The sequence below is a fragment of the Aptenodytes forsteri genome, unplaced genomic scaffold (genome assembly GCF_000699145.1).
Source record: "Aptenodytes forsteri isolate BGI_AS27 unplaced genomic scaffold, ASM69914v1 Scaffold176, whole genome shotgun sequence".
NCBI lineage: Eukaryota > Metazoa > Chordata > Aves > Sphenisciformes > Spheniscidae > Aptenodytes > Aptenodytes forsteri.
In genome coordinates this window covers 364,441-379,827 of record NW_008794853.1, presented here as the reverse complement: position 1 = coordinate 379,827, position 15,387 = coordinate 364,441, and the positions used below count along the sequence as shown (strand labels likewise).

Below are 15,387 nucleotides of genomic sequence, written 5' to 3'. Positions count from 1 at the left end.
GACAGCGGCCAGATTACGTTCTAGCTGGGCTTTTGCCTTTCTCATTTCATCTTGGTGCATGACTTTCTGAAGGTAAAATTCCTCTTGTCATTGTGCTAGGGAAATAAGGTTGTATGACCTGTGTGCGCAGTGACTGATCCTCACTGCAGTTTTATTTTTGAATAAGTTGACTGCCTCTGAGTTGAGGAGAAAGAGTGACTTAAGAAACGAGGAATAACTTGGGATGAGTGTGACAGAGAATGATTTTGTGTGATTTTCTATTGAATTTATATAGGCAACTTTGTAACCGCAAAGTTTTGTTTGAGAGAAGATACCTTCCTGTAGTAGCTGAGGGAATCAAGTGTATCCGTATAGGATCCTGCATGGGATGCTGCAGGATGATACGGAAAATCCTGTTAAGGACAATGTCCAGCTTCTGAGACTGTAGGAGGAAGGATTATAGATCTTAGTGAAATGAGGAAGAACTTTAACCATTACAAATCTGCTGTTGACCCTCTGTTGCCATCCCTTCTCATGTGAACATGCACTCAGAATTTTGTTGTCTGCATGCAGAAGTCTCATGTCTGCCTGTTTCTATTTGATGGCTTGCAAGTTTTGCAATGGTAAGAGCAGTGTTAACCACCTGAATGATACACAGAAGTAGCAAACTCTGGTTTGTAAGCAGTTCAAGCTGCCCCTGCTGGTTCTTGTGCATTGCACAATTTTGTTTAACTTTCGTACTTTTGCTACACAGTACTCCAGTTATACAAACCCATTAAACTGCTCTCAGGTATTGCCTGGTCTGTTACATTTGCTTACTACCTTTTATAACGAGCGGTCAGGGTTTGATGGTTTTCTTGTGAGAGGGATTGTCCTGCTTTGAGTGACCCTATACAGGAAATTCTGGCATTTGTATTTTTATTCTTTTTTTTAATCCCTTTCTTTGCCCACAAGACTCCTCTTTCTACTCTATTTCCAGCTCTTTTAGTTTCAAACTGCTGGATTTTTTTCCTGTGGGGAGTTAGAAATATAGGTTGTTTCTAGGCAGTGCACATTTTATTCTCAAGGCTTTGGCACTGCAACACTTTTAACATTGCATCAGAGTTAGATTTTTAATTTTCTTTTAATAGGTCAGAGTTGGGGAGTGGAGAAAGCTTTTATAGTAAGTCAAGTTCTTTATATCTAGAGAACATAGAATAAATTCAGAGAACCAGATCAGAGAAGCTTGTTTCACTTCCTATCATGCAGTTTCCAAAACGCCTGAGTATGCATAGAAGTGGGCTATCTTCTTAAAATAGTCCTAACTTTAATATAGTCCTCATTATGCATGCACTTGAAAAGTCTTTCTGACTGCACATCTGTCCATGCAGCTGTTGTGAGTATTGTAGTAGGAGGTGAGAAGCTGGTGCTGGTACTGCTCTGCTCAGCCTCTCTCCCTTCACATGCAGCACTGCAGCACGTGCTATGGGACGTTGGTACTGGCAAGCAAGAGGATAGTGGTGCTGTTGTAAAAGTGGGCTCATCATTACCACTTTAATATTTGAAAATGAATACTGTATAATAGTAAACTTTTTGAATCTGGCTTTTTGAAAGGATGCCAGGAGGTTGCAGCTGGGAAGTCTGACATGGATCCTGGAGTGATGGAGTATTAACGTACCTTAAGTGAGGTTTGTTTGTGGCTCAGTAGGTTCTTTCCTCTGATCTACACTGATTTATTGTGCAAAACAAATACTTCTCAGCTCACTCAGCATTGTATCTTGATTTTTAAGTTGGTTTTTTTCCCCTTTTTTGAGTAAGATAGTATTTTTTGTATGGGGAGTATAGATTCGTATTACAGTACTTATATATGTCTCCTTTACATTCTTTTTGTCCCCATCACCATAGCTTATAAAGCCGGGGTTAGGGGATATACTTACTTACCGATAATTTGGGTAAGGTATAAGGAGGGACACTACAGGGAAAGCAGTCTCATGCATTACTTTCTCGATCTGGTCATTAGTGGAAAGAGACTTCATTTCTGACAGTATCTAAAGAAGGAAGCAGTATTGTAGACATGGTGGTGTAAGAATACCAATAAGGGGAGATTTATATAGGAAAGGGATATATTTCATTAAAGCAATTAATAGAATTAGAAAATACAGACAACCTTTTGGAGCTCTTCTTCAGGAGTGGTGTTTTCAATAGGATGCATATATTGTAAGCACTTGTGCATGTTAATTACAGCATGCTGGATATACTGGGTTTGGTTTCTTAAAGGATTCTTTTAATATTTTTCAATATTTCTTATCCTGAAATCTCAAGCCATTGTGTGGATAATTAAGTAATAGTGAATTGAAACAACTAGTGGCAAATATACATCACTTTTTGTGAGGTGCTTCTGGATCATGGCATCTTTCCCATAGCAGGAGTGGAAGGTCTGAGTTCTCCACTCATAAGTTGCGGAAACCAACATAAATGTAGAGGAGCTTCGCACACATGTACCAGTCTGCCAATATCCTGCATAATGTGTTGGAAATGTAAAAGAAACATGCCTTTATAATATCATCTCTGTTTATTTCCATTTTTATATTTGAACCTCATGTTTTTTCAAATTGAAATGGCTTTTTTTAGAGAGCCCTTTTGTTACAGTAACTCTTGAAGTATGTTCTTGTCCCATCAGTACACAATATAGGGTGACAAACATCACAAAAATACTAAAGACTAATAGAGAGTAATGTCTTCAGGGTATCAGAATTCAGAAGCACTGGCACAAGAAAAATGTTGTATGTTACCTTTGGCATTCAGTTTAAGCTGGTATTATGACACAGACAAGAAAATCCTGACTGCAGTGTTAATGTCTTTTGCTGGAGTAGGCAATTTCTTAATAAGAAAGTGAATTATTTACTGTAATAAGAAAATTTAAATACAAATATTCTCCTACCTTATATACAAACCAGCACTATAAGTATGAATATGTCTTTCTTCTTGAGCTGCTAAGCAATCACTTGCCTTTTTCCTGGGGGGCAAGAGTTTAAACAAAAAATAAGTCTTTGTTCACTCAAAGCCAGGTTGTGCCACGTGTGATTTTTTATTAATTAGTAAGGCTTTCTAAAGGAGCAGATATGTAAAATAACATCCTTTATTAAGCTGGTATTTGTACCTGTTACATGTGAAATGTCTTTAAAATGAAGTTTTGGATGTATTGAGAGCCTTGGAAGAGATGAGGTCTGAGCACTGGACTCCTAAATTTTAATTGTAGCTTTGATGTTCTCCCTCCTAAAAGCTGGAATTTGATTTTTGTCTCCAATTCCTTATGTCTAAAGTGGGGCGACATAACTTTGTCCTATCTTGTTAAGTCATTAAAGTTATCAAGTGCTTTGAATACAACAAAACTCTGTTATAAATGCTGAGTATTGTCTGGCTTTTTCTACACAGTGTTGACAATTTTGGACTTGGTCTTCTGCTTCAGACTAAGCAGATAAAACGCATGGTGTCATCATATGTTGGAGAGAACGCTGAATTTGAACGCCAGTATTTATCTGGCGAGCTTGAAGTTGAGCTTACACCTCAGGTAAGGAGTGCCTGTAGGAGACTGGTGATTTCTTTTCATCTAAAATACTGAGTAGGATAATGCTTAAGTGCTCTTATAAAATTATTTTGCAATCCAAATATTTTGCCTGTGTGCAGATGTCCAGTAAAGACAGATGGCACTTGCCATCTTAGGATCATGGGCTGCAGGCTGCAACTGGTCTGTTAAGAACTGACTGGTCAAATTGTGTGCATTCCTTTTATGGCGTGTTACATTATATTCATTTCAAGTGTGTATATACATATATATGTATATTTTATTGTACAATATTTGATTTTTGGTAGTTCCTCCCAGATTGTAGGAAAAACACGAAGTATGCTTACTACTGTGGCCCATATAAGGGGAAAAAAAAGTCAGCGAGTTGCTGAATTCCCGTACTGGTGGCAGCTCGTGTGTGCTTTTGGGGATGTTGCCTGTGCGGTGTCTGCCATCTAGTGGGTAGGAATCAAATTAGGAGGTTTCAGTTCATTGTGAGACATAACTCTTCTGGGCTTGTTCATTAAATCTTAACGAAATTAATCTCTGCACAGTGTTATGAGCCAATATTTACAGCTTTACTTTTTAGCACCATAGTTTTAACTATTTTAGCACTGCCAAGCTACTCAAATCGCCTGAATGCAATGAGATCCTAAAATCATGAGTATCAGTCACATTCTATTGAGATCTAGTTTTGTGAAATTAGTACTCTAACTTTAAAGCCTACAGCATGTTAGTGTGTGGCATTTCCAAAGGTGATGAGCCAATATTTACAGCTTTACTTTTTAGCACCATAGTTTTAACTATTTTAGCACTGCCAAGCTACTCAAATCGCCTGAATGCAATGAGATCCTAAAATCATGAGTATCAGTCACATTCTATTGAGATCTAGTTTTGTGAAATTAGTACTCTAACTTTAAAGCCTACAGCATGTTAGTGTGTGGCATTTCCAAAGCCACAGAACACGGAACCTTTGGGCTTTAAACAGGTATTGTTTTAAGTCTCTGGGAAAAGCAACAGTCTTTAAGTTTTTACGGAGAAGAGAGTCTTGGGCTCCATCTCTTGGGAATGTCTCTTAGAATCCCAGAGATGGGCAGGAAAGCTCCTTTTATACCCAGTCAGCTGACATGGAAATAACCAGGCACTTGTCACTACTCATGTTTCAAAAGTCGCAAATCTCACCTTTCTATCACCTCACAATTCTTTTTTTCCTTCTTCCTACTTAATGTTCAATGCTTTCATCTAGAAGACCTTGAACTCCTTAGGCATGTAGTTGGCTTTGTGGACTGCTCAGGCAAGCTATGTAGATCCAGCATGAAAATACTGGGTCTACAGTGTGCAATGGTAGACAGTACAGTGAATTAATGACTTGCTAGGAGATGTGGGGATTTGAAATATTTGTGTCAAGATAAAATAGCCTTTTGGAAAATGCTCTTCCAAGTTTGGTATGACTTTAGGCAAAATGGGGGACTGTTGTGTCCTTGTTACACAGTAAGGGAGAGGTCATGGTGCGATCTTGAAATGCTAAGGCTGCTTGGAACACAGGACTTTGTATCATTGCATGGTACATCTGTCTCTTGCCACCATTTTGTAAACCTACCAAAAGTCATTGTGTTTCTTGCAGGATAACTGGGGAAAATGCAACCTATGTTTTGGAGGCCATCAAGCTAGATAATTGACCATCATGGTCTTTTCTTGCATTGAATCCAGAAAAATATAAAAAAAAATTTGAAAAGGGCACTACTGAAAAGCAGGCAGACATGTCTTTGGCCATAAGTCCATAATAAGGCTGATGAGGAATTTGGGCTGTTAATATCTGTGGTACAGCTGAACATAGAGCAGAGTGCAGATGGGGTGGTCAAATAGAGTAGAAATGCTGTTCTGTCAGCTTCTTGGTATTCTTAGCACAGGTAACCCAGATCACCAGACTCCCTCTTCCTTTCTTGATCTGCTATGTGTGGCTGTTTCAACTTGAAATGGGGTATGAAGTTTTTCTTAAGATGTTGGAGAATGAAACATAAATATGTAGGACTGTTATAAAAGAAAAACCTTCTAGCATATGTAGCCAGGTGGGAAAGAGAAAAAGAACTCTGTACTCTTCTCAGAGTAATGGATTGGGAAACAAGCTGAAGGAGAGGAGGCACAACAAAGTGCTGGGGCTTGGGAGTTGACAGGGAGTTGTGTGACGGTGTGCTCTTGAGTAATTTATGGCCGTGTGTGAAGCATTTCTTGCCATGTCCCACAAAGGAAAGCTAAAATGGGAGGAAGAAATAGATGTGGTGGTCTGCTGAGTTCAGAAGGAAAAGCTCCAAATGACAGGACATAAAAATAAGTTCATGCAAGCCATCCATCAAAGTTTGACTGTTGTTCCCAAATGACTAGTTCTTAAATGTGTTTTCCCATAGGGTACGCTCGCTGAACGTATTAGAGCAGGAGGAGCAGGAATCCCAGCATTTTACACCAGTACCGGCTATGGGACGCTGGTGCAGGAAGGGGGTGCGCCTATCAAATACAACACAGATGGCACCATTGCCATTGCTAGCCAGCCAAGAGAGGTAAGATGTCAACTTGTTATTAGGAAGCTTTCTGCTTTGAAAATTGAATTTCTTACATATTTCCAAGATAAACAGTAGTTTAAGCACCTCCTGGCCAAGTTTAACCTTGGTATATTGGATTAACAGGATGGTTGTGGTACCAGACACATAAGTTTTCCTGCCACTGCTCACTTCTGTCCTCTGTGATGTGTTAGAAAAGTTTTTACAGCTTTAGGGTGACTTAGCATCAAGAACTGCTCCAAGTGTAAATCTGCCTTGCTGAGTTACTCTTCACTTGACAGTTGTCTGACAAGGTTCGCTGTGTATTCAAACAAAATCTTGTACCAGGTCACTGCAGTGCACAGTACGGATTGAGAACAACCTCGTATTAGTGGGGCAGGTGGTCCCTAAATACTGTGGGAGAGGTGGGATGTTTTCCTGTTAAACAGGGAAGAGCTCAGTTGACACAAACTTTCAGGAAATGCATTGGCCAACAGTTGAAATGCAATTTAGTCTGAGTATTTGAAATTGCAAAGAAATAAAAAGTGTGGCTTCCAAGTGAGAAGGGCTTCATATTGAACTTGGATGTATAATTTGGAGAAGGGAAGAGATTTCTCAGTGCCATAACGGTGCTTGAAGAAGTGGATGGGGCTAATGCTGTATGTTCCAATTAGGCTGCAAATGGCATTAAATTCTACCTCAAGAACGTCTCTGGGGTAAAAGTAATTTTTCCCCCTCCATGGTTTTTGTGTATTTTTCTACATGGCTATTTTCAGTATCTAATCATTAACCTAATATTTTTTTTCCTTAGTTTTCTTACTGAATATGTCATTATGATGTTTTACCATTTGAAGGAATGTTTTGTTTATTAAATAGCTTATAATTTTGATAACATTTTTCTTCTACTTTTAACATTCGTGGAAAAGTCTCTCTTACTCTCCTCAGTCTTTTGGGGGGCTAATAACATCACTAGCATGATTTGATCAAATCCATTCTCCAAATCCGTTTTGAATGCAAGTGTCATTTTATAAAAGCTCAGATCTCCTTTTCAGGACCGAAAAACTGACTTCTGATACACTTTTATCATACTTCCTCCCCCTCTCAGAAATTTTAAATAGCTCTCAAGTAGTATTTGTGTATACTCTAACCTTCTACGTTGTTAAGAGAAATGCTGTTTCATGTTTTTATATAAGATTAAAATACTAGCTGTTTGTCAGTTACATATTCTGCCTTCAGGCACATCATTACAAATATTGATCACAAATGCAGAGAAAATCAAATAAAATTCAGCCTGTCAGATGATGTGATTTGAGTACTCTGTCTCAAATCCACTTCATTTTAGATTTGGGGTTTCTGGTTGTGGGCAGTGTTTATGAACTTTTTCAACAGTTCTGCTTTAGCGACTTCAGTTTTTGGTTATCTGGTAGATGTGCAGGAAAAAGCATGTCTAATTCCAGTAGATGGAGCAGCAGGAGTATGGATCTGCTTCTCATTCTGTTTCACTAAACAGAGACACTGATAAAACTGGGGTTTACAGCCTTTCCGTGCTTCTCTGTTATTACACAGTTGAGCTACAGTTTTTCAGCTAAAACTTTATGTATTACAAAAAGAAGTCTAAATATAATAGTCTGTAAAATTAACCCCATAAAATAAATATTACATGGGAGGTCTGTTTGGAGATCTCAATAGTGTACTTTCCTCTCTAGGTGCGAGAATTTGATGGCCGTCACTTTATTCTGGAGAAGTCGATTACAGGAGATTTTGCTCTTGTGAAGGCATGGAAGGCTGATCGTGCAGGAAACATCATTTTCAGGTATGACTTGTTTACCAGAGGGAAAAGATTCTTTAATGGTTTAGATAATGAAAGAGGACAATCCTTGTCTCCTGTGTGATGGCAAAATGTTTTACTGATTCCACTTTCTTTCATATTGCCTTTCCCTGCTGTCAAATTATACGGCTATAAAAAACAAAATATAATTGCTTTTTCTAATGACTTTTGAGAATTCAAACATAGCTGTGAAATAAAACATTGGTAGTTAAAAATGAGACATAGCAGACCAAAGTCATTATGATGACTGTGGAGAAATGTAGTGACATTCTGTTCATTTCAGTTTTCATGTTAGTTTGGGTCCTTTTCCTTGCGCAATTGAAGGCTGACCCAAGAAGTGCAGGTTCATGTATGTCAGAAGAGAAGGGAGCTGAGTCAGTCTCCTGGCCAGTCAGTGATGGGAAGACTTGATTCTGTCCCTAGAAAAGTGTGTTTAAAGTTGATTTGACCTCAGTGGTGTAGGGAGAGGCATCATATGAATTTAAACATCTTTTGTAGTGAAAAGTTTAGGCATTGCACTAGTGATAACATCATTTATTTGAATTGCTATATTTGTGCTCTGGTTTGTCCTGAACTGAAGCAGGAGAGGTTTGCTTATGTTTAATGTCTGGTTTTTATTTGTTTGTTTTATGGCTATCAGATGAAAAGGTAAGTGTTACGGTAATCAGTTGCAGTTTACCACAAGAAGATGCTGAATGATGCAGTCTGGCTTTGTATGTATTAAAACAAACAAGGAGTTGAAAAAGTAACTGAAAAATATGTGGATAAAATAACACCGATAAAGTAATGCTTTTTTTTGCATATATATGTATATACACACATGTATTTACATAAGCTTTTATCTATATATCTTATAGACATAATATTAAATTAAAATACTTGAAAATTAATTAAGAAAGGATTTTTTATTTTACCCAACTCTTGACATCCTGGCTTGCCCACTGGCAAGACAAGATGGTTTCTGATTGAAAACTGAACTTTCTTGTGTGCGTGCATGTGAATTTGATGGCTGCTAGACTGCTTTCCTTAGGCTCTGGGACATGGAATACAGGAAACAGTGTTCCCCCTTGGGCTTGTCTTCGTTTGATCTTGAGCCTCTACTGTCTGCACTTTTACCGTGTATCTAGCTATTGATGTTTACTTACCTCTGAAAAATTCTTTTATTCTCCGCAGAAACAGACTGGTTGCGTTCTTCCTTTTTCCCCCTCTTCCTTTATGTCCTGTGGTCTCTCTTTATGCCTTTCCCTCTCCCTCCTGTTCCTTTCAGAAGTCTTCATACGTCTCCCACATTCACACAATACAGTTGATACCAGATACTACTTCCATCTGGAGTGGAGACCTAAAAATCTTAACAACTCCTTTCAAGTGTAACTAATCAAAGATGGAAACATCATTATCCAGTGTCTTATTCCATGTAGAGTATTGCTAGCTTAAAAGAATTTGGTCATAATAAGCAGTGACCCATTCTGGTTTTGGATTGGACACAGATTACCTTGTGGCCTACAACAGAAAAATAACGCTCATCTCATAGTCTGCGGGAGACAACAGAGGAGGAAACTGTAATAGACTAGAATATAACAGCAATATTTGTGTGATCTACAGGATGAAAAGGAAAATGAATTTTTGACATCGTGCTACATACTGAGTATGTACTCACTGCCAGTGGGAGCCTTCCATACTTTTTTTACTATGTGACTTCCGTTTTTGTTTGTTGAGGTATGCCTAAATACACATAGGCTCTGTGTTTACTCACATCTGCCACCGCTTTCACAGCAGTGTGGTACTATCTATAGTGTGTTTCCCATGGCTCTGGTATCTGTGGAGCCAATAGGAATCGAGTAAGTGTCTGCCAAACTGTTAATCACCCTCAAGTTAAGAGCTTTTTTAAATCTAAAGGATGTACTTTAGGTAGACTTACTTGGACCACAGGCCAGCATGAGTTTTTTTTGTGTGTTCTCATACATGAAGCTATACTGTTTTCCTGAGGATCCGGAATGGCACCAGCTCCTTTAGAAAGCAATTTTTTAAATGGGGTTTTCCACATGGTACTTCATGTCCCCTAGCTCTTTTGCTCCATACAGCATGCTGTGGCTGCTTTCCTTCTGGGCATCTTTATGCTGAGTGGACTATTTTGCACCACAGCTTTTACCAAGACCTGTGTCTGGCCCAGTAGATAATAATTCTTAGGTATAGAGCACCATTACTAAGACAAATAATCCAAGACTCTCTCAAACATAATGAAATAATCCTACCTTGTCCCTGTGCTAGCTGAAAGGATGCATATATGGGCATTTCGCTTTGTTAGTTCAATGCAGGTACTAGTTCTACTTAGCAGAACAGAGTGTCTCCAGGTCTTAAGCTCCCTTGGAGCTTTGCTCGTTAGGGACAAGAGCAGGGAGTGCCACTGCTTTTGTGGACATTCTACCTCCTTTGGCTCCCCTCCCTTTTCATCTGGTACCATTCTGTTTTGGAGTTGCTCTAGTCCAACATACTTCCACTTTACAAGCAGAGGTGTCGTTTGGTGCCAATGAAAGTACGCTCTTGACAAAGGAACACAGACATTGAAGGGATAACCTGAGTCAGGGCCCCTGCTGTCACAGACAGTCATGTAAGGTCATCTCTTCATGCTTGAAGTGGTTCCACAATACGTAAATTCAGCTCATATCTGAGGTGTCCCTTCATCTCTGCACCATTAGGTACATAGTGGATGTAGTTCGTTGGTTTAGTCTACTATGAATTAGTTTGCTATCTTTTGCCTTCGGGAGAAGAGCTGCTGTCATGCCTTTGGGTCAGCTTAGGAATCCATTGCTGGAACAATGGACTTTGTAGACATTACTGAGTCTAGATGTCCAGAAAGTTATCTTAAAATAAAAAGGCAAACTTGGCTAGCTAGTTTCTGGATTTCATACTCCAAAAACCTGAACATTAATCTGTGTTGGAAAGTAAGTTTAGTGTTACTGTTTCTTTTCCTTCTGGATGATGTGTTCTTTAGAAATAAGACCTTTGATCTTGTAAAGGACTTCTGCTTCTGAAACAACTTTACTAACCCAAGATCATTCTAAATTGCATAAGCTTTTATAAATAGGGTCAGAATTAAGCCCATTAACTCTTCTTAATTTGACATTGAAATGTTTTCTTGTAACTTTTTTCCCTATGTAAAAATAATTTTATAGTTTTTGCCTTCTGAAAATAATATATTTATTTCTTTTGCTGGCAGACCAGCCACTTCTGAAACAACTTTACTAACCCAAGATCATTCTAAATTGCATAAGCTTTTATAAATAGGGTCAGAATTAAGCCCATTAACTCTTCTTAATTTGACATTGAAATGTTTTCTTGTAACTTTTTTCCCTATGTAAAAATAATTTTATAGTTTTTGCCTTCTGAAAATAATATATTTATTTCTTTTGCTGGCAGACCAGCCACTATGATCTTCAGAAAGTCTTTGGCTCAGAAAAGTAGTCGCTTGGGATGAAATACTGAATTCTTTGTTTTCATGTCTGCCTTCCCCCATCTGTATCCATTCCCCTGCTATTTTAATTCAGCTTTTGTAACTGTATTTTTCTTTTCATTTTCTACTCTACCTAGTTTAGGGTAGTTTTCTCTAAATCGCTACTAGCTAGTATTGTATTCATGCACTAAGAGAAGAATATAAATTCAAGTCGTAAAATTTAAATTTTTTTTTTTTTTTTTATGGTTTCCTCTTTTTACGTCCTTTTGTTTTTACACAGCCACAGAGGAGACCCAAGGCCAAAAGATATTGTCCCTTCTGTAGGCTCTGTTAGAGGCTTTGCAGCTGCTGTGTATTGCCAATAAAACAGGATTTCCCCAAGATACGTGTCTTTGGGTATAGCTTTGATTCTGAAGATGGCTGCAGTAGAAATCCTGTTAAAACTGCATGGTAGTCTCAAGATTTGGCCATTTCAATTCCCTACCTCCTCCAGAGCCACGAGGTGGCAGCAGCATCCCAAAGTTCAGCACGGCTATAGCACTAGGCAAGGTCATTGCACAAAAGGGTGAAGAAAGCAGGAGGCGCCATTGGGAAATGAGGATGGTCAGAAAAAAGGCTTCTGTGGAAAGGGGATGGAGGGAAAGGAGGTTTTGACTTGTTTTGAATCCTAGTTTCATGCATTTTGATGAAAAATTTTCAAGAATTCTACTTTTTAAAAGAGAAAAATGCTGAGAAGCTATCAGTGGAACCCCACTAAAATATACATTATTTTTCTTTAATATTATACCACACAGTTTTGTTTGCCTTCTGAAAAATACAGAGAGGGGCTGACACAGGTCACTTGTTTTCCCCTGTGCCTACTAGGATCTCAGTGCAGATCCCAGCACGGTTATACATGTCACGTGTTACTTTTGTTCCCTAGAGGTTCTTTTTCCTATTACAGAAATACTGCGTGGGAATACTTAGGATGAATGCCAGAGTCTTGCAGTGAGTGCCAAAACTGGCACAGCTTTTTTAATCAAGAGAATTGGATTAAATTTACTACTGTGCAAAGTGCTATCCGAAGTCCTAGTCTGAATTATGAAGGCATATGTGGGACTTGAGAGGTTGTTAGGCCCTGTGCTGGCCCCCCTGTGGGGATTAATGTCTTTCTTTGCGCAGTGAGATAATGGGAAGGTAGATTGTACAAAGCCCAGCTTGCTGCTGCTCTTGGATCTAATAAGTGAAGATATCAGTAGCATACCCAATTTCAATTAAACATTGTGCTGATTAAAAGTCAAAAGAGCTGTAATTAATATTTCGTAATGTAGCAAAATATGATTTAATTTCATATTCATCTTGCACAACTCCATAATACTTTTTCCTCCCTCCTATTTTTTTATTAGTCTAGCTACTTGGTGAAAAGATTTGTGATGTTTATATTACAGAGATACTTGTAATAGCTTATCTCTGAAAAGTCTTTCCTTGTACTGTTACAGCTTTTAATATTTATTAATTTTCTTTTCTTTCACAGGAAAACTGCAAGAAACTTCAACCAACCTATGTGCAAAGCTGCCAAGACAACTGTGGTAGAGGTAGGGAATTGAAACACAGTAAGCCGTATACCCCTGTAGTCAATAAACCCCTTTGTTTTGCATTGTATTCTGGGGACAGAGTTCTCCTTTTCTTGACTCATTGGGGGATTTCATACCAGGGACAGTGGTCTAACCTGTCTCCTTGGATTGCCTACTCCTAACACTATGCCTTGTTTTCGTGATTAGTTCACCATGGTTCCTCAGTTTATTACTGTTCATCTGATTCTGGCCAGGACTTCATGTTCACTGTGATCAGCCTTTGAAAGGGAAACACGGCAACAGCCTTCAAATTTGTTAAATAAAATAATATGTAGATGAAAGAAGAAACAGTAGGTTTAGGCTGTGCTTGAGAAGATTCACATAAGACCTTATGCAAAACTTCCTAATAACAAGGATAAGTACATAACAGCATAGATTGGGCAAATCATGCAGCTATCACAGTTGCAGTCTCTAAAATTTAATAAATGACATAAATATCAGTCCAGAATGAGATACAGACATTTGGTTATGCCTTGAGAAAGAGGATGTACTAGATGATCTAGAAGTTTCTTCCAGTCTTTTTGTCCTTTTTCCTTGGTGTCTAAAATGATGTTTAAAAACATGGAGCAGCCTACACTGGAAATGTATTGGTGACTGGAGAGTTGCTAAGGCATAGCAATATCTAAAAGATAGAGTGCTCTATTAGCTTTTTCATCACTCTCTGGTAAGTTTTTTTATATGCCTAATAAAAGATAAATATGGTTTTGACAGTAAGATCAAGACAAACTCTTGTAGACTATTTCTACTAAATTCTAAATGGAAGAGGCTTGTGTTTCTTCAGGGTTTTTGTTTTGGTTTGGGTTTTTTTTGTTTGGGGGTGGTTTTTTTTTTTTGTAAATTCTTATCTGGAAAATGCATAAACATCTCTGGATAATACATTTGGGAACTTAAGTTTTCGTTGTGTTTTACAGAACTATGGCAAAAAATACCATAGAATTTGTCACACGACTTACAGTGACAATTCAGCAACAGTACCTGAATTTTCACAGTTGGTTTTCAAGAAAGGTTTAAAATATTTTTCCATTTAAAAATGAAATAAAGAATCTTTCATCATTTCCTTTCCTTCTAGTCACTTGCCCTTCATACTCTGTTCAGTCTGGCGTTTAGAGAATTTAAGTAGATCAAAGCCTCCCACCTACATTCCATCTCATTCTCTCTTTCTGCTCTTCTATCTACATGTGATAGGGTAGAATTTTCTTGTCAGTGAGCAGCAATTATGTGACATCCTTCCTGCTATAATTACACTTAACAGTCTTTCGTAGATCTGCTGTAAACTGTGTCCACCGTAAGTCTTGTTGCATTTTAAATACCATTTAAAAACTGACAAGTTTTTTGCAAGATGGCACATTATTATTACTTTACAACTCTAGTTTTTTATGGACAAATTAATGGGTGAAGAGGCATAACCAGAGATTTAGGACAAATAGATATTTTGAGCCAAATGCAATGCCTCATTGGCTTAACTTTTAAGAGTCTTTCTTCCAAAGTGGAATTCAGAAAGTCATGTTTGGATTTTAGAGTTCAAACCCAGGGAATCGGGAGGAGATATGTCAATATGGCATGTAGTACATCCTCAGTACTGAGCATTGTCAGCCTGCATCTGTCTAGAGGTAATCACTAGGGAACTGAGGCAACTGAAAAGAGTTTTGCCTGACTCCTTAGTTAATGTTGTTCAAGGCTGAAGGGTGACATTCTCAATCCCACTTACAGGGAGAAGAAAAAAGTTTGTGTAGGGTAGTAATTTGGATACTGTCTTGGCAGCAGGGATTTCTGAATTCTGATATCCATTCCCAGCTCTGTTTCTGTTTTTCACCCACTGACCGTTTAGCTTAATTTAAGCAGACAGTCCTAGAAGTAGAGATTGGAAGCCATCCCTGCTCCTTTCCGTGAAACTAGCTAGAGGTCAGACTTGTCTACAGAGTCATTCAGTGATTAATTGGGATTTGCAGGATTGTAGTTTCTCAGTCTGGTGCTCCCATCCTGATTTTGAACGTGGAGCTTTGTATCTGTTATGCAACCAGACTTACGCTGCCAACATCTGCTTGTCTAGCACGAAGCACCAAGCTGAGGCAGGTAACTAGCAAAAATTAGAGGCATATCTCTCTGTTTCTGATTTTTGAGTTGCTGAAATTTTTCCTTTAAAATGAATGCTATAAATACACAGAAAAGAGAGTTGTTCCTCGTAGCTACTCTGATGTCGTGGTTTAACCTCAGTCGGCAACTAAGCACCACGCAGCCGCTCGCTCACTCCCCCCCCACCTGGTGGGATGGGGGAGAGAATTGGAAGAGCACAAGTGAGAAAAACTCGTGGGTTGAGATAAAAATAGTTTAATAATTGAAATAAAATAATAATAGCAGTATAATAATAATAATAATAATAATAATACGCAAAGCAAGTGATGCACAGTGCAATTGCTCACCACCCGCCGACCGATGCC

At 38.4% G+C, this 15,387-nt stretch overlaps 1 protein-coding gene across 1 annotated transcript in view; it reads left to right on the top strand.

The window, feature by feature from the left end:
• OXCT1 (3-oxoacid CoA-transferase 1) overlaps nt 1-15,387 on the top strand; it is a 102,215-nt gene that overhangs the window by 25,263 nt on the left and 61,565 nt on the right. Inside the window, exons 4-7 of the mRNA XM_009274551.1 lie at nt 3,394-3,529; nt 5,929-6,078; nt 7,764-7,870; nt 12,850-12,910. Coding sequence (XP_009272826.1) covers nt 3,394-3,529; nt 5,929-6,078; nt 7,764-7,870; nt 12,850-12,910 — 454 coding nt within the window. The remainder of the gene's footprint in view (nt 1-3,393; nt 3,530-5,928; nt 6,079-7,763; nt 7,871-12,849; nt 12,911-15,387) is intronic.